Here is a 25,434-nt window from a genome sequence, read left to right on the forward strand (position 1 = left end):
ACAAATACTCCAGAAAAGCTGATGGCAATGAATATTTCTTCTGGTATCGACAATATCCAGGAAAACCACCAGAGTTCCTCATCTCTCACTTGGGAACACAAAATGAAACAACCTCTAGACTGTCAGTTACAGTGAGTGAGGATAAAACCCAAATGGATCTGCAGATCTCCTCTGCTGCAGTGACAGACTCTGCTCTGTACTACTGTGCTGTGAGGCCCACAGTGACAGCAAACCCACAGTCTCTGTACAAAAACACAAGCTGACACACTGACAAGCTGCTGGAAGCCTTTTTTCCACACTGTTGGACTCAACTTTTTAGCTCCACTAGAGGGCGACATTATCAAGTAGGCGGTGCACTACTTCTGCACTGTGTTCAACCATTCTGTCAATAATAACTGCTGCTGTGAAGAGAACAATTGTCACACTGAATGTTGAACATCAGCTAGTTTCTCCTGTTGATTTAAACCTTGTTGTAGAGATGGAACATTGGCTGTGGATTATTCTTGCTGCTCTTTTCTTTGGTAAGATAGAAAGCACAACATGTTTTTATTCTTTTCTAAAGATTGATGGAAACTGGAGTTCAGAGCAGAAATCTCTCAACAGTTGAGCTGTTTCTGTCCACAGAGTAACACTGTACACTTGATATTTTCCACTGTCTTCTCCTCTCAGCCTCATGAACAATGTTAGTCTAATGGCTTCATTTTCTCCACTTTTTCCAGGACTAATAGCTGGAGACACAATCTCTCCTGTAGGAGATAAAGTCAGTGGAAGAGAAGGAGAATCTGTCACACTCAAATGTCAATATGACACAGCATACAGAAATATTTGGCTTCACTGGTACAGACATTCTGACCTTCAGGCTCCTCAGTTTATACTCTGGAAAGGAGAAAAAGGAGAAACACGTCAATACATTCCAGATAATCGATATGAATCTAAAACAACAACTACATCAACTGAACTGACCATCAGAAAACTAACCCTGGCAGACACAGCTCTCTACTACTGTGCTCTAGAAACACAGTGATACAAAGTGTAGAAGAGGCTGTACAAAAACCTGAACACAGATATCTGACTACTCTTCAAAGAGGAGGGAAGTGGTATTCAAACCACAGCTTCATATCAGATGGATTCTGCTAATTCCTGTTTTATCAGAGTCACTGTGGTTACAGCTGCTAATGAAACACTGTGGGAGGATTCACATGAGCAGCAATTTAAATAATTATTTTTGCTCAATTATGTATCTCAAGTGCATTTATCATTACATATTTGTAGCCCGGTGTAAAAGTACAGGGTTTAAAACAAGTTAATTTGTAATACAAATAATTATTTAAGTTAATTAATTAAATAATTCAGTAATGCAAATAAAGTGAGGACGTTTAAATGTCGATTTCACCTGCCTTTTAATTCGAGGGAGACCAGCGAGTCAGCATATGTCCTGAGTAGCAGTGAGTTGCTGATTTTGCTTATCCACAGAAAGTAAATGCATGGTTTCTTGTGTTCTTCGTCAATATAGGTGCCGTAAAATAGTAACGTTTTAGAAGTCATTAATGATGCAAATTACTGAATGTTACATGTTGGTTTGGGTTGTCGTTTTGAAGCTAAGTTAGATAATGTCAAAGTTAACTTTCACCAATGGCTGTTAGCATCAACACCTTAAGATCTCAGGGATTATTAACTTTTTAGTGCATAACGTAAAGTAACTGTTCGCATTTGTTTGTATGTAACGTTATAAAACATTTTTGTAAACTCTCCTTGCATTAGGTGGGCATCGTCACAAAGTTGAAAACGTGTCTTTCTGAACTCACAAACGTGATATGTGAGACAGCCAAGCTACCAACACGATGCAACACACCATGATGTTTTGCCAGAGGTCAACTAGCTAATTATGATATCACCTGTTTAAGTGCACGAGTGGAATCAAAATGTTGCAGGACTACATGGCACATTTTTATTTTTTTATTTTTCCACCTCTGTTGTATACTACAGTATATAAACAAAACGAATAGTGACTGAAATTACTGAGAAATAGCATGCTTCTGCACCATCACTACTTTTATTTTTGATACTTGAGTACATTTTGCTTCTAACATAACATACTAAATTAGTCAAGTGTCTTGTTTTAGCTACTTTCACTTAAGTACGTTTTTTGAATGCCGGACTTTAACCCGTAGTGCAGTATTTTCGTAGTCATTATTACTTCTTCTACATAAGTAAGGCCTCATTTACACTACCTGGTGCAAGTGGCCATTTTACCTGTAAGCAAAGACAATCTAAGTTTGCAGGCTGTATACATTCATTTGAATTGAAGTTCATGTACTATAATTCAAACATGATGCATTTTACTTGAAGGCCTAAGGAAGGTGACAATTCCTGCCAGAGATACAGTTCTGCACGCCTACTGCCACTTTGAGGAATTGACAAGCCAGGATTACTCTTTTTCTTGTTTGCTGTGGCTACTGTCCTCCAGTAGTTGTCATGGACCTACACAAAAAAGGAGTGTTCAACTTCCCTGGTAAGTCACAGTGTCTTGTGTGTTGGGAGGGAGTTATATCATAGTATTTTCAAAACTAGTTAAATGAATTCCTTTTTTTCAGTGAGTGACATCAAAGATGCCCCAGAGAACATTGAAGAGTTCTGGGACTCTGTACAGCTGCAGATGATTTCTCGTGGCTTTGTCCAAAGTATGTATATATTCATTTTTCCGTAAATTAGTAATTACCCTCACTTAATGATGCAATGCACTTTAGCATATTAAGAATGTCACGTGTACTTTTCACCGGTCGTGCAAAGAACAGCTTCAGTGTAAGACCTAGTTTTGAGTACTGGGGCCCATGGATTGGAAAGAATACACTTCAATCTGAGATGGCGTTAAACACAGAATTTGAAAAAGCGTCCTCTGCTAAGTCCTCCACTGAAGTCAGCATGGTGTCAGAGGACCGGCTGGTGGATGAGCTCATGAAGCAGAAAGTAGAGTTGTTGTGTATGCATGTATGTTTGTTTGAGTTGCATTGTGCAGTAACATCTTACTTTATTTCTTGTCTGTATTTCAAAAGGTTTCAACTGTGCGTAAACTGTGCCAGGCCTGTAATTTGGATGCGAAGGGATCGCGGATGGATCTGATTCTTAGACTTAGGCAAGAGATGAAGACACGACACTCATACGACAAGATATTCCAGAAAATCTGGGGAGCATCTGGTAAGGGTCACATTTAACTGCATGATAACTACCTAGGATTAGCTACTTGCACGTTTACTAATAAACTTTTTTTTTCAATTTTCCATTGAAGGTCAGTGATTCTCTGCCCATATGGTGTGGTGTACAGTGTGAAGTTTAACCTGCGTGCAGAGTCTCCACGAGATTTTGCTGACCTCCTTCTATCCTGGAAACTCCTGCCAAATGTCACTGTTTATGACTTTGCTCGGATTCCGGCAACTCATGTCAACCTACGTTGGCCAACTGTGATACCTTTCAAACCACATGAAGGGAGATTGGCTGCATCGACACCACAGAACATCACAGCAGCTCAGCAGAACAAACTCAAGACCTCCCTACCATGGCTGACTGAAATGTTGCAGAATCCTGATAAAGATGGGCATCCATGCACTGGCTCCCCAGACCACTATGTCTTGTATGACAAATTCCATGAGGCCAATACCAAAGACCCTCAGGAAGTGTTGAGGAGGATCAACCTGGTTCCAGAACTTCAGGGTTCATTGAATAGCGAGGTGGCCGAGCAACTTTTTTTCATGTATGCGCAAAAACAACTACTCCCTCAATAACATGGCACCCTCAACACACGTTTTTTTAAGAGAAACCGAATACATCACAGAAACAACAAAACGAATGCCCAGCTTTTAGAAAAGCAACTACAGAGAGGACGTGAGTCACATCGTTTGCAAGACATCACACTGGACAAATTTGGACAAGCAGTATTTGGTAAAAACTAATTTAAAGACAGATGTTTTGTTTCTTAGTGGTAATTGGAAATATAATGCTTATGTTGCCTGATAATGATTTCTTAAACCTCAGGACCCCCAGCACCTGATATGCCTACACAGCATCATCCTGCAGTAGCTGGAACACCTCAGCAGCTACATGGGCTCCCCACCAACCCAAACACAGGTAGGTAGTATGTTTTTAAAAAATCAACACAAAATAGTATTAGCAAGATTTTATATTTTAATTCCCTTTTAATAGACACTAATGCCTGTGGACCACATTGTGAAATGATCACACAAAGTGAGAATGTCAGACCATGCCGAGCATCATGGACCTTCAAGCTTCATCCTGCCCAAGAGCAGCTGGTATGTATTCTTAAAAGAAAGAAAGAGCTGTTTGATATATTAGACAGAGATATGTGCTTCTCATCTTGAAGCCTTACCACCCATGTTCCTATGTTATAATTTTAAATATTATGCTTGTTATGATTTTGTTTTTTTCTTCAACAATCATCAGCTTAAATACGTATTGCACACCGACAACCCAGCGGGCGAGCTCATTGTAAAAACAGGAAAAAGTTGCCTGACCCGAGCTGACCTCTGGGGGCTTGGATTGAACAAGGAAATGGAATCAACTGTGAGTTAACATTTTAACCCATTTAATTGTGAGCTAATTATGTTTGTATGTCATTGCCAAGTTTTTGTTTTTTGTTTGGTTTGCAGATAGGAAATCCGTGCTTTGAAATTATTGAGAAAATTGCTCAATCACAGGTATAAAACATAAATATTGTTTTCGTAATACACTTTTCCTTTTTATATTATATGGGTATTTGCTCACATTTGAAATGTATTCCACAGGGGAAAACCATTTTTGTGGCTGACCTCTATATTGTACCATTAATTTTTTTCATTCATTCATCTTCATCCGCTTATCTGGGGTCGGGTCGCGGGGGTAGCAAGTTCAGCAGAGGACCCCAAACTTCCATTTCCCTGGCCACATCGGCCAACTCTGGGGGATCCCGAGGCGTTCCCAGGCCAGTGTTGAGATATAATCTCTCCACCTGGTCCTCGGTCTGCCCCGTGGCCTCCTCCCAGCTGGACGTGCCAGGAACACTTCCCTCGGGAGGTGTCCTGAGGCATCCTCATCAGATGTCCGAACCATCTAAGCTGGCTCCTTTCGACGCAAAGGAGAAGCGGCTCTACTCCGAGTCCCTCGCGGATGTCCGAGAGTCTCACCCTATCCCTAAGGGAGACACCGGCCACCCTCCTGAGGAAACCCATTTCGGCTTGTACCCGGGATCTCGTTCTTTCAGTCACGCCCCCATCTCTCATGACCATATGTGAGGGTAGGAACAAAGATCGACCAGTAGATCGAAAGTTTCGCCTCTCGGCTCAACTCTCAACAGTGCGATACAAGGACCACAATACCGCCCCTGCTGCCCCGATTCTCTGGCCAATCTCCTGCTCCATTCTACCCTCACTCGTGAACAAAACCCTGAGGTACTTGAACTCCTTCACTTGGGGTAAGGACTCACTCCCTACCCGGAGTAGACAATCCATCGGTTTCCTGCTGAGAACCATGGCCTCCGATTTAGAGGTGCTGATCCTCATCCCAGCCGCTTGACACTCACCGATCCAGTGAGTGCTGAAGGTCAAAGGCCGATAATGCCATCAGGACCACATCATCCGCGAAAAGCAACGAGCCCACCAAATCCTCAGCCCACTAAACTGCAACCCCTCCCCCCCACGACTACGCCTCGATATCCTGTCCATGAAAGTCACAAACAGGATTGGTGATAAAGCGCAGCCCTGGCAGAGGCCAACACCCACTGGAAACGAGTCCAACTTACGACCAAGAATCCGGACACAACTCTCGCTTTGGAAATACAGGGCTTGGATGGCCCTGAGAAGTGGCCCCCTCACCCCATACTCCTGCAGCACTTCCCACAGGATATCCTGGGGAACCCGGTTATATGCCTTCTCCAAATCCACAAAGCACATGTAGACCGGATGGGCATACTCCCAGGCCCCTTCCAGGACACCTGAGAGAGTAAAGAGTTGGTCTGTTGTTCCACAACCAGGACAGAACCCGCACTGTTCTTCTTCAATCAGAGGTTCGACAATAGTCCGGACCCTCCTTTCCAGCACTTTAGAGTAAACTTTCCCAGGGAGGCTGAGTAGTGTGATGCCTCTGTAATTTGCACACACCCTCTGGTCCCCCTTTTTAAATAGGGGAACCACCACCCCAGTCCGCCACTTCGGCGCTGTCCCTGACTTCCACGCAATGTTGAAAAGGAGTGTCAACCAAGACAGCCCCTCAACACCCAGAGCCTTCAGCATTTCTGGATGAATCTCATCAATCCCCGGGGCTTTGCCACTGTGGAGTTGTTTGACTACCTCAGTGACTTCCCACAGGGAAATTGATGTAGTCACACTCCAGCCCTGCCTCTATCACAGAGGATGGGTTTGTTGGTCTAATCGGGTTAAGGAGTTCCCTAAGTGTTCCTTCCACCGCCCAATTACCTCCTCAGTTGAGGTCAGCAGTGTCCCATCCCCGCTGTACACAGCTTGAATGGTTCTCCGCTTCCCCCTCCTGAGGTGTCGGACGGTTTTCCAGAAGCGCCTGGGTGCCGTCTGAAAGGCCTTCTCCATGACTTCTCCGAACTCCTCCCACACCCGCTGTTTTGCTTCCCACACAGCTGCGGCTGCAGTCCTTCGGGTCTGCCAGTACCCTGCAACTGCCTCAGGAGTCCCCCGGGATAACATATCCCAGAAGGCCTCCTTCTTCAGTCGGACGGCTTCCCTGACCACCGGTGTCCACCACCATGTTCGAGGGTTACCGCCCCTTGAGGCACCCAAGACCTTAAGACCACAGCTCACAGCCGCAGCTTCAGCAATAGAAGCTTTGAACATCAACCACTCCGGGTTCGATGTCCCCCGCCTCCACAGGAATGTAGGAGAAGCTCCGCCGGAGGTGGGAGTTGAAGGTGTCTCGGATAGGGGCCTCTTCCAGACATTCCCAGTTCACCCATACTACACGTTTGGGTTTACCAGGTCTGTCCAGTGGCTTCCCCCGCCACCTAACCCAACTCACCACCAGATGGTGATCAGTTGACAGCTCAGCCCCTCTCTTTACCCGAGTGTCCAATACATGCGGCCTCAGGTCTGATGATACAATCACAAAATCGATCATAGACCCTTGGCCTAGGGTGCTCTGGTACCACGTACACTTATGAGCATCCCTATGTACGAACATGGTGTTCGTTATGGCACAGAAGTCCAGCAACAAAACACCACTCTGGTTCAAATCGGGGAGGCTGTTCCTCCCAATCATGCCCCTCCAAGTATCTCCATCATTGCCCTCTTGTGCGTTGAAGTCTCCCAGGAGAACAATTTAGTCCCCTACTGGAGCCCTATACAGGACTTCATTCAGGGTCTCCAAGATATATCCGAATATTCTGCACTGCTGTTTGGTGCTTAAGCACAAACAACAGTCATAGTTCCACCCCCCACAGATTGAAGGCATAGGGAGGCGACCATCTCATCCACCGGGGTGAACTCCAACGTAGATGGGCTCAGCCAGGGGCTAGTTAGTATCCCCACACCAGCCCTGCACCTCACACCTGGGCAACTCCAGAGAAACTATCCAGGAGTAAGGATCCAGAGTCTCGACTGTGCGTAGAAGTAAGCCCCATCAGATCTAATCGATAGCGCTCCACCTCCCGCACCAGTTCCGGCTCCTTCCCCCCCAGCGAAGTGACATTCCACGTCCCCAAAGCCAGCTTTTGCTGCCCGGGTCTGGTCTGTCTAGGCCCCCTGCCTTTACTGCCACCCATTTGGCATCGCACCCGACCCCAATGGTTTCTCCCGTGAGTGGTGGAAAACCAACATTGTGTCCTACTGAATTTTATTCAGATTATATTTCTTGTGTATTTTACCAGTTTGCTTTTGAACTTTTCCTTTGTATTAGAATGATGCTTCAATCAGAGATGCCATTGTCATTCCTGTGTGAAAACCTGGGCATTTCCTGCTCTCTGTAAGTAGTGATGCTTACTGTAACAGGTGGTTTGCATGTCACGGAAAATGTATATCAAATGTTAACAAAAGTATCTTCATTTTCTATTACAGTACTGTTGTTGTGTTGTGTTGTGTTGTGTTGTGTTGTGTTGTGTTGTGTTGTGTTGTCCTTTCACACAATGTTAAGTTCAAATGTCACTAACTACAATTACAGGTTTTGAAACCAACACAGAGAGAAATAGTCTTTCTTGACTCCAAATGTGCTAAAGCACCGTTAGGATTTGGTGATAAGGAGATGAGGGGACTTCTGAGGTCACTAACAAAAAGTTTTTTTTGTGTGTGCTTTTTGGAGTTCATGTTCCAAAGCTGTTCTAAAGAGTTCCGTATTTTGTTTTTTAACCAGGTCATGTTCAGATCTGTGTGACAGCCTTTTTATGGTGCAACATAAGTATAATTGTAGTTTTGTGTATCAAATCATGGTTATTAATTTTATATTAGTTTTACAGATTTAACATGATGACCTACCAACATTAACATATTTCAGACAATTGAGTCAAGAAACTGGCACCATAAAAAAGCCTTTTGAAATGATGTGTGGAGTGTGACTGCATGTAAAGGGATGCATGGATGGTCTGTCCCGAATCGGAACCAGTGACGCATGTTCATGAAAAGAAACCATATTGATCATTTTAATGACTATTATTTATCTTTTAATGCAACTGTCTTTTAGAAACCTTTCCCAGTCACTAAATCCTGGCAACTGGACAGAGAAAACTGGATTACAAATTCAGGTAAGAGTATAAAGTATGTATAATATATAATAATGTATGTATATATTAATAGTTGAATATTTTAATACTGTAAAACAATAATTACATAATTGACTCCTTTTTGATATCTAGGGTTTTCCTATGACAACCGTACGGGATTGACTGTGGCATCTTCATGTTGATGGTAGTAGACATTATTTGTTTTATATTAATTATTTGTGTAATTCTGTGTGCGTTAAAGAAATAAGCATTAAATTAAAATTACTATGTTTTATTCCTAGAATGCCCTTTACACCACACTGGATGCTCCCCATGACCTTTCTATTGTAAGTTGATTCATGCAATCAAAGTAAGCTCAAAATTACAACAACAAAACATTTATTATGACATAGTGTGAGTTTTTTTTCTTTTTGTTTATTTTTTTTTTTTCAGATGGACATGCCACTTTTGCGACAGTGGTGGTGTATCATCCTTATGGAAAATTTTGACCTTGGAAGGTGAGACCGCAAAGATTTTTATATGTGAGTGACTTGAAATTGTTACAAGAAATTTTTATTTATTTCTATTGTTTAATCATTTTTGAGCCATGGAAAGCTGTTCGCCCACTGGACAGATGCATCAAAAGCCCTCCTGCGAGGTGAGGTGCCACCAGTGTTTAGGCTGATGAAAAGGAAGGTGGATGACACAACTGAGGTCAGATTTTGATTTTGTTTGAGTTCCATCTGAGTTTTTCTTTTGTTTCAGGTCAGAAACCAACATTTCCATTTCCCTATTTTTTTACCAATCTTTTTTCCAATTGTACTGCAATTGTGGGGTCGCTTTAAAGAATACGCCATTCACAAGTTAAGGTCAGACCTGCTGTCTGCAGTTTAAAAATAAAGTGTCTAGATAATGCATGATTGGATTGGAAAATTAACATTTGTTGAGCTCTCTAATATGTCTAGGTGGACATATTAGAGGAGGGCACTGATGGGATCTTTTCTTTTTCTTCTTTTTGGAGCTTGTGTTTTGAATATTACAACTGATCATTTTGCTTATCTATATATTTTCAGGAAGAAGAGCAGCAGGCTGAGGTCTCCGTCAGACCTGCCGACGTGGACACACCAGTGGAAGGGGTAAGCTTTTTCACAGTATCTATAGGTCAGATACTGTTGGTGCAGTAGCTATGGTACAGACATCTTTCTGTCTTTTGCATAGGACTCGGTTGAAGATCGCATTCTTCGCGATTACAGACATGCAGCAGAGTGGGTTGAGGCCAACAAACAACTGTTCTCTGCCAAAGTGGACCTGCCTGATGTTCTGTACATGGGGGAGGAGAACCAGGCTGAGGCTGCTCTGCAGTATGGGAGGTTGTGGAAAGATCAAGTGGATGACCATGAAAAGGAATCAATCCTGGAACCCTTAAAATTCACATTTTACCGCACTGAGGACATGTGGAAATTCTGTGAGGAAATGATGGACAAGAGAAATAATTTGGCCTATTGTGAATGTCACACAGATGAGTGAGTTTGTGTTCAAGAATAAATGGCTACAGAACATTTGATCATGTTGTGACATGGTGTGTTTTTTATGTTTTTCTCATTGATCACTTAATAATTCACTTGGATTATACTGTAGATATCAAGAGTTAGGGTTGTATCTGGTGGTACTTAGGTGTTCCAGCAGCACAAGAACATAATTAGCATAGACATAGAACCAAAAAAGAAATTTATGGTGGTTAAGAATAAAAATACAGAATAATACAACAGAAAAACAAATTGAACAAAATATATAGAAAAAGAGCAGTGCAATAAAGTCAAAGTTAATGATAATCAAAAGGTAGCGAAGTACTGTATATACTGTATAGTACACAATAAAATGTATAGGCCTATGACATCTTATGAGATGTTGGCTTATTAATATGAGTAATAACTTAGATTTGTGTACTGACCAATGTTATTCCTGCCCTACATTGTTTTCATTGATCAACTATTTGACCTTCTCCTTTCAAGATCCTCAGCTTTATAGTAGGCTACAAAGACAATTGAGCCTCAAGTCATATCACCCACCGTTTGTTTTTCATAATGACTAAGTTGTATATTAGTCTGCATATATAGCAATCATTAATGAGAAGTGTTTTGAAAGAGACAAAGGCTAATGCTTCAATTGTCCAAATCAAAAGCTTTATTTTTTTTTCTTTGAATTAATACAGGTTATGGATGACTTATTGTCCTAGATTTGGACAGAATAAATCAAAATGCCCACGTTGGGGCTCATGCGCAACATAAAAGGAAAACACAGAACAAAAATGACAAACAAAACAAAGGTTTACCATATTGTCACACCCTGGCTCTTAAGGCATGACAAATATGAGAGATACACCACTTTAAGGAATAACAAAAAGTAATTTATTGAACAAAAAGTCAATAAAAAAAAAACTGAACAACTAAATACTTTAAATATAGAATGTGAATACCAGTGTAGTCAGTAAGGTGTGCATGAGGGATAACGTATGTATGTTGTAAAGTGTACAAAACAAAATATAAGATGAGGCCACACTGCAGTCCTCACCCCACTGGCAGCGTGCCTGCAAAAAGAGAGCAACAAATTAGTACAAATCAAACAACAAGTTAGGACAAGTCAAACAATACAAACCAGAAGCAGCAGAGAGCTAGAACGGGCAACAGGGCCTTGATTATATAGCCTGGGAGCACTGGGCCCAGGTGTTCCCAGTTGGCACCAATTAACCCCCAGTCAACACCACAATCTGACCTGGCACAAACAAACACCAAACACTCAGTGACACCAGGGGGCGCCACAATATAAAAAAACCCGATATATACTATAGACAAGGAATTGATAGATTTTACGTCATATTGTTTACTAATTAATGCATTTGTGAGGAAAGCGATTCAACCGGAAGTGCATTCACGATTTTATTTTGAAATGTATCCCGTGCATTTCCTGTCCTGACAGTGGAGGTGGCTTGAGAGTGGAGCCTGCGGCGGTAGCGACCTCACAGTGGATGCCACTGAGGATAAGGATTTGCCTGCCGCACCGCACCGAGCAACACACAGGCCTGCAACTTTTATTGTTTGTGTGTGCGTGTGTGTGCTTGTGAGTGTGTGTGTGTGTGTGGGGGCCCACTGTTTTGTTTAGAGTTTAGTTCAGTAGCATATTTGATCTGAGTCTGATAACTACAGAGAAATCATATTAAAGTGGTAAGAACTAGGAATGTTAGAGACCTGAGATAATTTACGTTTTGAATAGTATTTTGATAATGCCAATTCTATTTTGCTTATTCTAAGTGTCTGATTTTCTACAGTGTTTCGCCAATTTTGGTAAAGGTACATTTGTTTACAATTTAGTATTTCAACTATAATATTTTTAGGTCTAATTTGAGTAATTGTGTTATCTCCTTTTTGTTTATTTGTTAACTAACAAGGTAAATATTATTTGTGTTAAACTGGAAAACAACTGGTTAGTAAAATATTATTTCATTTATTTTGAAAGAGTTGTCTGGGGTCAGTCATTTAAAATAGTGTAGAGTACGTGTTAATAGAGCCACTGCTTAGTCTAACAGTGTTGTTGGTTATTCATAAGGTATTAGGCTATACAAAGTTTCACACAAAACAGGTAAACCTTCGTGGTAGCTACCTTAATAAATCAAACCCAAACACCCCATCATTCAAGCCCAAAGTGAGTTCCTTTAACTAAGGCCTTTACTGAGTGTTGGGGTGCTACATATTTAACTCCACTACTGCAACAGAACTGAATTTGAGCCTGGAGGCCTCAATGGTCGAGGAAAGTAGCTTTAAGGAGCTTTCAACCAAGTGTAATGGTTCAGGAGTAATCCAAAGAGAAAGACTGGAGTGGTTTCTGATAAATCATTAAATAACTATGGGGAACACTATATTGTGAAGCAGCAAAAACCCTGAACAAGAGACTGAATGAACAACTGAAACAGACAACATCAGCTGTCTGAGAACTCCAGACCAAAATCAGTCACAGCATTGACTGGGAAGGAGTCAAAGTCATCGACCACAAGTCATCCACCACCATAACAGACAGGGTAAGACATTAAGTCATGATGGCTTCTGATCCTGGCTGGGGCTGATTCAATATATCCAATATTAATGTTTGCTGTAATTATTATTATGGAACTATAAAATGTCCTCCATGTTCCCAGAATAAAGACTAAATCTTCAGGTGATCCAGCTTCTTTCTACTGTGACCTGCCTTGGTCTCACAATGGTGTGAAGAACTGAAACTGGACATTCAGCAAACATTTCTCTGAGGCAGAAACAATGTCATTGGTTACATTAAACTTTGGTAGGCAGAGAATCTGTAAAAAGGATTTTCTCTGGCCCCTCCCACTGACATTGAACTCAACCAATGAGATTGTTTCTGTCTCCAGAGCAGAAATGTTTGAGGAACTAAAAGCACAATCAGCTTGATGTTGAGGAGAAGGGCTGTGCAGCAGAGAGGCTCTTTAGTTTTTTCATTCTACTGCAGTGGAAGAACATTGCTCATCTGCTGTCAGTTTGACTTTAACAACTCCAAAGACATGTTGCTTTACCTCTTTTTACTTTTCTCTCACTTTATAGGTGAGTATTAACCAGATATTTGGTACTAGAGCTTTATCTGTGTAAGGTAACAATTTCCATGGTAGAACAACACATTTGCTTTGTTAAATGTATCTAAAATTGATCAAAGATGAAAAAAAAAAAAAATTCTGTTGAGTCTGTTGATGTCAGAATGTCTTGCAGACTAACTGACATGAATAATACTCATTTTGCAGCCCTGGGTTCCATGAACATCATAAAGCCAGACAGTACTGAAGAACATGTTGCAGAGGGAAGAAACATCAACCTGACCTGTAAATATGATGGTGCTATCAGCAATATCCAATGGTACCGACAATACCAGAGATCCAGACCAGAGTTCCTGCTCTACATCACAGAGGGAGGATTGATTCATCCAACTGATTCTGATTTCAAAGCTCACATTAACAAAACCGAGAAACGTGTACATCTGGAGATCATCTCAGCTAAAGTGACAGACTCTGCTGTGTACTACTGTGCTCTGCAGCCCACAGTGACAGGAAACACCAAAACTCTGTACAAAAACCTTTGGAGCAAAGACAACAGAATACTCCACAACATCCACTAGAGGGAGTCACACACTGTTAAACTACAATAGTATGATACAGAGTTGGTTAGAAAATAAAAAGCACATGAAATGAAGGACGGTGGTAACAATAAATCCACTGACATGTAATGGAGCTCAAAGTCAGCTTTGTTCATCAATCAATCACTTACATACCCATAACTGCATCAATGTGAAACAAATTAAATAATGTAAAGAACGTTTGAGTAAAAAATTTAATATATAGAAAAATCTGATCATCAACATATTGACAAATCACACATTTTTAATCAAGTATCAAACTGGTTGGTAGCAAGAACTCAGGTGTTGATTGTGTTTGTTGTTTATAAAAAAAGTTTCTCTGTTGTTCTCTCAGGCTGTGGTTTCTTGGGGTGTACCCCAGGGTTCAACCCTCGGTCCTCTAATTTTCTACATTTTCTACATAAACACATCAACTTCCATTGTGTTGTTGACAATATGTGATGTCTGGGTGAATACTAGATTCTGATTGTGAGTGTCCATTAATTCCTGATGTAGGACACCTACTGAGTAATTCCAGTAAAACTATCTGTTCATTGTTCTATATGAATGTGCTGAAATAAACTGATTGAAAATCTAAATATTTCATAAATATATCTGACAACACTGAGTGTAGTCCTTCAGTTCCTCATCCTCTGAACACCACAGCCCCTAAACTGCTCCTCTGAACTTTTATTAGTGATCTTCCCACATCCCATACGCTATTCAGCTCGCTACTTCAGACTGCAGCCGTCAGAACACAGGACCTATTGTTCATAAAATCTGCATATTGATTTGGGGACAATTACAAGGCTGATAGCTAGCTAGTCTTGTTGTTAAACATAATGTCATATTATATTTACTTTCTGACGACCGTACGCAGTGTAATTGAATTTCAATCTTGCTAGCATAATGTTAGCTCTCTGTGTTGTAGCAGAGCCCAAGTGATCTCTGAGCAGAGGGAACTAGAAATATCTCTTGCTGCCAAGGTTCGTCCTATTTAATGGAGCAGCGAACAATGTTTCCATTGCATTACAACCTTAATTATCTAAATGCCTTCAGGACATAAAAACCTGTGAAGTGAAGTAACTCTAAGCTGCTCTGGCATCACAACAGCAATTCTTCACAAGGGCCTGTGAGTCAAAGGAAAATATCACCAAAGCAAGCTACGAAGTGGCCATGTTAATAGCTAAACATTGAATTGATACTGTCAGATATTCAGAGACAACTGGGGGACAGGGGAGTGGCTTTTGATAATTTCTCATTAGCCTGCAATGAAAGCACAGATGCATCTGACACTGTGCAACTACTGATTTTTTTAAGAGGAGTTGACGACAACATGAATGTGACAGAGGAGCTGCTTGACCTCCAAAGCCTTAAAGGCCAAACCAGAGGAACGGATTTATTCGTTTCTGTTTGTGAAGCTGTTGATGACATGAAACTACCATGGAGTAAAGTTTCTGGGATCACTACCGATGGTAGAGCGAAGTGGATTGTCCACACTGATCTGCAGTAAAGTCAGTGAAGGAGGAGGTAACACTATTAAACTTCACTGTATAATTCACCAGCAGGATCTCTGTGCCAAACATCTCAAATTTGACCATGTAATGAAACCAGTGGCAAAGGCGATCAACTCTATTCGCTCTAAAGCTCTATACCACCGACAGTTTCAGCAGTTCTTGCTTGACATCCAGGCTGAATACGGAGACGTAATATATCACAACGATGTGAGGTGGCTAAGTCGGTTGGGGGTCCGCACTGCAGCGATTTTTCTCTCTCAAAGAGGACATTGGACATTTTTTGGGTGAGAAGGGACAACCAATGGAAGAACTGTCCGATCCTGTATTGCTGGCAGATTTGAAATTTTTTACTGCCATACATTTAATATGACCTAAAATAGGAATGAGGATAGGTTTCAGATATAATGAATCACAATATTCCAATGACTTTCCAAAAATGATATATTTGCATGTAATGTATCTGCTTCATCTTTTGAGTTTTATTTACAATTAGACACTGGTGTGCCACAGGGTTCAATCCAAGGTCCTCTCATTTTTCATTTATATGCTGCCTTTAGATAATTTTTTTTTGAAGATTCTGTGATAAAATAAATAGATATTCAGTTAACAGTGTCATTAGTTCGGCTCGGCAGCACACAGCAACAGGAAACACCAAAACTCTGTACAAAAACTGACAGCTCCTCACTGAAGAGTTACACATTCAGCTCCTCCTTTTATTGGACAACAGCCCCATCAATTGGACACTGATAACAAGATCCGGTTATAAAATAAATAGATATTCAGTTAACAGTCAGTCTTAGACCCCCCCCATATCGCTGCACAGTCTCCTCCTACTGACTGCAGAGGTGCTTCATGGTAGAACTGTTTGATTCCAGCTGTGATCATCACACCAAACACAGCTCACAAAACGTATTCATACTGAACCTTCAATTACAGCATTTTACCTCTGTAAACATGGATAAACTCACTGTTATTTTGTTCTTTTCTACTCTCATAGGTATGTATGTGTTTGTCAATGTGTATGGATGTCTCACTTTGGAACAGAACTCTAAGTATAACATGTTGTTTCCCTCACTAGGTAACACCTTGGAAGATGATATTACTGCCAGCAGAGCTGAAGTGTTTTCATCAGAGGGCCGTAGTGTCACTCTGTCCTGCAGCTATTCAGTTAAAGCCAATAATCTCCAGTGGTATCGACAGGATCCTGGATCAGCTCCTCAGTTCCTTCTCCTGATCACTGACACAACAGAGCCTTCAGTGGTGAAAGCACAACCTCCAAACCCTCGACTGACTCCTAAACTGAATAAGGAGAGAAATCGAGTCGATCTGGAGATCTCCTCTGCTGCAGTGACAGACTCTGCTGTGTACTACTGTGCTCTGCAGCCCACAGTGACAGGAAACACCAAAACTCTGTACAAAAACCTTTAGAGCAAAGACAACAGAATACTCCACAACATCCACTAGAGGGAGTCACACACTGTTACAACTACAGTGGTATGTGATGATACAGTCTGACAGGACTGAGATGTAAAGCTTTAGAAATGAAACTACTGACACTTTATTGTAAATTACATTTCATCAAGGTAACCAAGGTAACACTAAAATAGAAAGGAGTATACCTTTCAGATATAATAATCTGTCTCCATTCCCTCACAGTCGCAATCTCTGAGTCCTCTTTGACAATAACCTTTCCTTTGAACACCACATAAACCAAATCACCAGAACTGCCTTTTTTCACCTCAAAAACATAGCCCGACTCCGCCCATCACTCTCTTTCTCTGCTGCAGAAACCCTCATCCACGCCTTCATCACCTCCAGAATCTATTATTGCAACAGCATCCTCTACGGCACACCATCCAAAACCTTAAATAAACTCCAGTACATCCAGAACTCTGCTGCTCGTCTGCTCACCCACATCCACACCCGCACCCGTGACCACATCACCCCTGTACTTCAGAACCTCCACTGGCTCCCGGTCCAACAATGTATTCAGTTCAAAATCCTCCTCCTTACACACAAAGCCCTCCATAACCAGGCCAGGTTTCATCCAAAAAACAGACAGATTGTCTTTATCTTTAAGATGCTGTCAGTGAACTTCAGTCTGTTTGTGACTTTGTTTCTGCTCACAATAAGAGGTAGGTGAGATCATTAACATTAAAAGAGCTTCATTGATAAAAACCTTTAGATCATAAAGTTACAGAGTTATCTCTTCCTTTAGGTGTCAGCTGTGAAGAACTCACTCCAGTAAAGGATGAAGAGTCCAGTTTAGAAGAGAGCACTGTAACTCTGTCCTACACATACAACAAACAAGCAACTGGTAGTGATTATTTCTTCTGGTATCGACAATATCCAGGGAAAACCACCAGAGTTCCTCATCTCTCACTCTGGTTCAGGAAATGTAGGACAGGAACAAATCCCTGGACTGAAGATTAAAGTGGAGCAAAACCAAATAGATATGAACATCTCCTCTGCTGCAGTGACAGACTCTGCTGTGTACTACTGTGCTCTGCAGCCCACAGTGACAGGAAACACCAAAACTCTGTACAAAAACCTGACAGCTCCTCACTGAAGATTTACACACTCCAGCTTCTGCTTTTACTGAACAACAGCCCCATCAAGTGGACACTGATAATAAGATCCAGTGATAAAATAAATAGTTATTCAGTTAACAGTCTGTCTTAAAACAACATTCACATGTTCATATGTACATTAAAACATGATTCTTTCTGTAATCATTCCTCCTGTTCATACTGGTCTTTAGAATATATTTTCCTGATGTCAATTCCATCCTAGTGATGGGGGACAAAACCCAGTCCTCGTTCTGTACAGAAATATATTCCAAAGTTCAGTTCAAGGTAATATGATGATTCAGCAGTCTGAGTTACACAAAAAAGATACGATCCAAATCTTTTTGTGCAGAGGCAATTTTATGTTAAAAAGTCTTAAACTTTAGAAGAAACCCACTGGATCTCACTGTGGAAGTCTCATATTAACTTCAACTGTGTCTTCAGTTGAAGGGAATCCACCATCCTCTGTGAACCATGAACATCTGGATAAAAGCTCATGACAATCCATTCAGCAGTTTCTGAGATATTTCACTGCTGAATATAAATGAGACGTAAATGTTGAGAGTTCCTCAACAGATGATAAAGAGGAAGGACCAATGATGTGAAGGCCCAGATCCATCAGAGTATCAATGTTCTTCCTCTCTCTCCTCCCCTCTCACTGCAGACATGAAACACTGGCTGAGAAACATCCTGATTCTGACTCTCTGGCTAGGTAACTCTTTAAACCTACTGATTGTTCTCCTTTAATCAATCATCTTTATTGATTCATCTCTTCCTCTGCATGTTCTCTTCTTCCCCAGAGTGTAAAGGAGAAGACAGAGTGACCCAGCTACCAGGAGATGTCATTGCTACTGAGGGAGAGACAGTTACACTTGGATGTACATTTGAGACCAGTGACAGCTTCCCCTATTTGTTCTGGTACAAACAGGATGGAATTGATTCCCCCAAAGTTCATGCTGAAACGTTTCTCAGATTCATCAGAAAATGCTGCTCAGTTTAAGAAAGACCGATTTAATGCTACAATCAAGAATAAGTCAGTTCCTCTGAAGATCCAGAAGCTTCAGCTGTCTGACTCTGCTGTGTACTACTGTGCTCTGCAGCCCACAGTGACAGGAAACACCAAAACTCTGTACAAAAACCTTTGGAGCAAAGACAACAGAATACTCCACAACATCCACTAGAGGGAGTCACACACTGTTAAACTACAGTGCTATGTGATAATAGGGTCTGACAGGACTGAGATGTAAAGCTTTAGAAATTAAACTACTGACACTGCATTGTAAATTAAATTTCATCCAGATAACCAAGGTAACACCAAAATAAAAAGGATTATACCTTTCAGATATAATAAAGCACACTTCTGTATGAAGCAGTAATGATACGGCACAAAATAAGTGAAATGTTATACATAAAGTCACTTTAACATGTGTGTAACATTTCATAAAATTGTATCAACAATTATTGTTACATATGTAAGTGTTGTAGATACAGGTCATAGGTCTGTACTCTTTTTCTGATTCATATAATACTAACAATCATGACATTAATAACTTAATTTTATTTATTTTAGTTTGAGCGAGTCCAATAATTCGACACTAATTGTCTTTCAGAGACAGGTAATAAAGATTTGATCGAGTACATTTTGACAATAATACTGAGTTACAGAGGACAGGGCAGATACAGGACAGAGGCCATGTTTAACAATTAGGACCTCTCATTTTTATTATCTTGCTTCTTCTCTCAGGTCTTGCAGGTTGATCAGTAATTTAGTGGTTTGAGTTCATGACTCAAGATGATGCAATCTGTGCTTAGTCAAAGGTTTGCATCCCGACCATGGAAAACTTTAAGAAAACTGTCTCAAACTTTCTGAGCGAGTTTGACATTAGGTCTACGAAATGTTCCAGATCTTTTCCAAATTATTAATTGTATTCAGCTGTTATGCACACTCAAACACATTTTAAACCCATTTTAAATTTTGATTGTTTTGCTGAAAATGTGTGGTTATATATTTCATTATACTCCAGTAATTATGGTAGCAGCTTTATTATTATTATTATTATTATTATTATTATTATTATTATTATTATTATTACTATTATGTCTAAAGTGCTGCTGTTTCAGACCTTTATACAACTAGTCTAGTCTAGAACTGACATGTGTTTGTTTTCACTGAAATCCTGAGAACCGTATAAAATACAACCTTGCTTAGCTTTCTCTTGAAATTAAAACAACAGTACAGTATTAGTCTGGGTATAATATTTTACACTGAGCTTCCCTTTCATCATCAGCTGACTAAAGTTGTACATTGATGAAATAATGTTTCATTTTCCTTTTCTTTGAATGTGATAGAAGCAAAACATCTTCCTATAAAAAATACATTTTGTAGGTAATCTATTTTTTAAGTACCCATGATGTAATTTTTCCTCAAATGTGACATTAATGTAATAATGTGGATAATATTGTTTGTGTAAAGTATTTAATAAGTAATGAATATGGTTGTCATGTGTAAATGAACAGTAGTATATCGTCGGACTAAAAAACTGAACTCAGCCAGGACCTTCACGTGCTGTAAAGTGTCAATCAGTGTGACCTTATCAGCTACTTGTTACCTGATGGAAATGATGGCATTTAGTGAATAACCGCAGCACAGCAGTGACAAACACACTATTTGTCAGAGTTGTGAGAGGAAGGAGGGAGGGATTAAGGGAGGAGCAAAACTGAGACTCAAGTACAGAAAAGACAGAAACTTTCACAGTGGTGTTTCATCCAAAAACAGACAGATTGTCTTTATCTTTAAGATGCTGTCAGTGAACTTCAGTCTGTTTGTGACTTTGTTTCTGCTCACAATAAGAGGTAGGTGAGATCATTAACATTAAAAGAGCTTCATTGATAAAAACCTTTAGATCATAAAGTTACAGAGTTATCTCTTCCTTTAGGTGTCAGCTGTGAAGAACTCACTCCAGTCAAGAAACAAGAGTCCAGATTAGAAGACAGCACTGTTACTCTGTCCTACAAATACTACAAACAAGCTGATAGCAATGATTATTTCTTCTGGTATCGACAATATCCAGGAAAACCACCAGAGTTCCTCATCTTTCACTTGGGAACACAAAATGAAACAACCTCTAGACTGTCAGTTACAGTGAGTGAGGATAAAACCCAAATGGATCTGCAGATCTCCTCTGCTGCAGTGACAGACTCTGCTCTGTACTACTGTGCTGTGAGGCCCACAGTGACAGCAAACCCACAGTCTCTGTACAAAAACACAAGCTGACACACTGACAAGCTGCTGGAAGCCTTTTTTCCACACTGTTGGACTCAACTTTTTAGCTCCACTAGAGGGCGACATTATCAAGTAGGCGGTGCACTACTTCTGCACTGTGTTCAACCATTCTGTCAATAATAACTGCTGCTGTGAAGAGAACAATTGTCACACTGAATGTTGAACATCAGCTAGTTTCTCCTGTTGATTTAAACCTTGTTGTAGAGATGGAACATTGGCTGTGGATTATTCTTGCTGCTCTTTTCTTTGGTAAGATAGAAAGCACAACATGTTTTTATTCTTTTCTAAAGATTGATGGAAACTGGAGTTCAGAGCAGAAATCTCTCAACAGTTGAGCTGTTTCTGTCCACAGAGTAACACTGTACACTTGATATTTTCCACTGTCTTCTCCTCTCAGCCTCATGAACAATGTTAGTCTAATGGCTTCATTTTCTCCACTTTTTCCAGGACTAATAGCTGGAGACACAATCTCTCCTGTAGGAGATAAAGTCAGTGGAAGAGAAGGAGAATCTGTCACACTCAAATGTCAATATCAGACAAATGATGATGTTATTTACCTTCACTGGTACACACATTCTGACTTGCAGGCTCCTCAGTTTATACTCTGGAAAGGAGCAAGATCCAGGAGTGGTAGGAAATACATTCCAGATGAACGATATGAATCTGAAACAACAGATTCATCAACTGAACTGACCATCAGAAAACTAACCCTGGCAGACACAGCTCTCTACTACTGTGCTCTAGAAACACAGTGATACAAAGTGTAGAAGAGGCTGTACAAAAACCTGAACACAGATATCTGACTACTCTTCAAAGAGGAGGGAAGTGGTATTCAAACCACAGCTTCATATCAGATGGATTCTGCTAATTCCTGTTTTATCAGAGTCACTGTGGTTACAGCTGCTAATGAAACACTGTGGGAGGATTCACATGAGCAGCAAATCCACATCAATGACAAACCAACTGGATGATGCTTCAAACACAAGACACCATGGAAACAAATAAACCAACACTGAAAATTAAAATGAGTAATATGTGACATCTGAACAACAACGTGTCTAACATACATACGTTTAAATAAATCAATTTGTGACCTGAATTATGTATCTAAAGTGCATTTATCATACATTGTTTTATTCTTATAACATTACTATTTATTTTCCAACATTTACCAGGTCAGACTGGGTCCAGTATTTTATAGCTCAAATATTCAGTCATATACTGAGCATACAGAGCTGATCTGTTACCAGCTGGGCTGGGTACAGTCTGAATATTTCTCAGCAGAAGTCCACCTTTACAGTTTCTGGTCTTTAACATTTTTATTCAGTTTTGTTTTCCATCTGATTGAACTGCAGTAAATGATGGACTGTTTGTTGATTTGTAATCATATAAGACAGGGCTGTGAATGAGGCCTGTCAGTGTGATCAGGCTCCTCCTTCTAATCCACCAACTTAGTGTTGATGAAGACTAAACAGAGAGATCACAGCCTTCTTTCTACTTGCTGTAGCTCACAGTTACTCAACACTGCAGATATGACGCAGCCTCTGTTCATCTCAGTGTTGCTGGCTGCTCTGTGCCTTGGTATGAACACAACTCTGTTTCTGTGATATCAATCCAACATTGACATGATTCTTTAACAGCACACTGATCCTGTTTGTTGCTGTTTTACAGAATGCAGAGCACAAAGAGACAACGTGCTGCAACCAAAAGGAGATGTGACTGCGACTGAAGGAGAGGAAGTAACACTTGACTGTCAATATAACAGCAGTTCATCAAATGATTATCTCTTCTGGTACAAACAGGATGGAAACAACAGCCCCAAATTCATACTGAGCCGCATTCAACGAGATGAAGGAACCACAGCAGATGAGTTTAAGAAGAGATTTTCATCCACACTGGATTCAACCTCAAGATCAGTTCCTCTGAAGATCCAGAAGCTTCAGCTGTCTGACTCTGCTGTGTACTACTGTGCTCTGCGGCCCACAGTGACAGGAAACACCAAAACTCTGTACAAAAACCTTTGGAGCAAAGACAACAGAATCATCCACTAGAGGGAGTCACACACTGTTAAACTTCAATAGTATCTGATTACATTGTTGAATCACATGGTTGGCAAAACCCTATGTAATAGTTCAAATCCATGGTAGGTACAAATGTGAAGAATAAAAATTAGACCTTTAAGATACAATAAAGTACAATATTCCAATGACTTTTCAAAAATAAATAAAAATGTCACACTGACTCATTTTCTTTTTATATGCTGCCTTGATATTTGGTGTGTAAAAGTGAATGAATGAGTTACTTCCTATTTGATGGACTTTGCATTGAATGTGTGTGAAAGGGTGAATGTGCCATGTAGTGTGAAAGCGCTTTGAGTGGTTGGAAGACTAGAAAGGCGCTATATAAGTACAGGTCCATTTACCATTCTGATAGTTTGGGAGAGAACATCTATGCTGTGGTCTTCTTTCCATGCTGCATCAATAAAGGGACTTGATTCATCACACTGGGTTCCTAATAATAATAATAATAATAATAGTAATAATATTGATACTCCTACATTTAATCTATATAGGGCCTTTCAAGAAACTCAAAGACACTTTACATGAGTTAAAAGGAAAAGAAAAAGGTCATAAATAACAACACACTAAGAAATTATAGCTATATCTACAACAGTCAACAATATATAATTGTTAAAATCATTAAAAGAAGTTCTGAAAAGGTGGGTATTGATCAGTGATTTGAAGTTGGATGGATCAGTTCCAGAGGGAGGGGGCAGCAATGGAAAAGGCTCTGTCGCCCCAGGTACAATGCTTGGTCCTCAGTGGTAGAGACAGGAGGCTGGCATCAGAAGAGTGGAAGCTTCTGGAAGATAATTCTTCAGAGAAATAGCAACTCTCAATATTTTGGAAGGATTTCTCTTACACAACCACACTCAACACGCCACTGCAAGTGCAACTAAAGTTCTGTGTACAAAAGCCAATGGGGAATAATTAATCATTTAATCCTGGCAAAGATGTAGAGAGGAAAGAAACAACAGTACAAGTCAGCAGAATACAGACAGTCCATTCAGGTAACTCAGCTAGATCTGTTGTGTAGGACTAGATGTTGATATCCCTTTATTGCATTCCTGAGATAAGACTCTTAGTAGTGTCTCTTTTTATAGTTTTATCTGATGCCAGATAACACTAGCATGTTCCACACAACTGGAGAAGGCTGAAATGCCTGCTTTCTAGATTGAGGTGTCAATCAAAGGTATCCTGCCAGCCTGTGAGAAACCACGCTGAAGAAGACTTTTCACCTGACGTTAAGAAGGCTGATCTGGTGGAATTGGCCAATCTCTGATGAGTCCTTTTCCTTGGGTATAAGGATGCCTCCAGCTCTCCACCAGGACGTTGGCATCTCCTTCTTTTGCCACACAACTCTCGTCAGCTTCCAGAGGAATTTTTTTGTAGAGCCTGTAAGGAACTCCGTTGGGACCTGGAGCTGATGCGGCCCTTGCTCTGTGCACAATTTTCTGTACTTCATTCCATCTGGGCGGGCTGATGTCGAGTTGGTGCTCCGGTGGCTTGAGTGGTGGCATGTCAGGTGGGAGCGTAACCTCTTCGTGGTGCCGTTCATCTGTGCAGGATTTTTCAGATGTTCCTCCAGGTTGGCCTTTGGCACTGAGAGGCTTCCACTCTTCTCCTTTGTGAAGAGACTCTTCACAAATTTAAAGGGATTTTTGTCGAAGCCTGTTCTCTTTTGCTCCTTCCTTCTACATTTCCTCAAAAGGTTTTTAGCTCTCCTCAGTGATGCAAACCTACTCTGGATCTCTCCCTGCAGCAGGTTTATGTCCTCCTTCTCCTCCTCAGTGGCCTTCCTCCATTGCTTCTTCAGCTGCCTTCTCTCTTTGACGATCTATTTCTGTCTGCCTTCTGGACTTGATAGAGATTGACGGAGTAGATCGCTTGCCTTAGAGCACTCCGAACATTTCTACTCCATAGGCGTAGATTAGATCCCCCATTTTCCCCAACTTCTTGATGGTGGTGCCTCTGATCCCTTCTAGGATGTTGCAGAGATCAGTGTTGACCTCCTTCCACAGTGTCTTATCACAGGATTTTGGCCATTTGACTAATGGCATTTGCCCCTGGATCTTCTTCTATGTTGCAGGTCATGATGGGTTGGGTTCAGGTTGCTCTTCTGTGCCTGGTTCTT

The 25,434-nt window shown here is 40.8% G+C and overlaps 1 long non-coding RNA gene, 1 pseudogene and 2 gene segments (V, D, J or C); 3 read left to right on the plus strand and 1 right to left on the minus strand.

The window, feature by feature from the left end:
• The window catches only part of LOC127359876 (uncharacterized), a 47,824-nt gene that overhangs the window by 9,876 nt on the left and 12,514 nt on the right, over positions 1-25,434 (minus strand). Inside the window, exon 2 of the long non-coding RNA XR_007883020.1 lies at positions 113-853. This is a non-coding gene — a long non-coding RNA (uncharacterized LOC127359876). The remainder of the gene's footprint in view (positions 1-112; positions 854-25,434) is intronic.
• LOC127359871 (T cell receptor alpha variable 14/delta variable 4-like) overlaps positions 1-25,434 on the plus strand; it is a 30,731-nt gene that overhangs the window by 1,995 nt on the left and 3,302 nt on the right.
• Positions 17,437-18,158, plus strand: LOC127359874 (T cell receptor alpha variable 3-like; annotated as a pseudogene).
• On the plus strand, positions 22,557-23,481 carry LOC127359870 (T cell receptor alpha variable 38-2/delta variable 8-like). The segment is given in 2 exon segments: positions 22,557-22,821; positions 22,912-23,481. Coding segments are annotated over 2 exon segments (501 nt in total).

The sequence above is a fragment of the Dicentrarchus labrax genome, unplaced genomic scaffold (genome assembly GCF_905237075.1).
Source record: "Dicentrarchus labrax unplaced genomic scaffold, dlabrax2021, whole genome shotgun sequence".
NCBI classification, from domain to species: Eukaryota; Metazoa; Chordata; class Actinopteri; family Moronidae; genus Dicentrarchus; species Dicentrarchus labrax.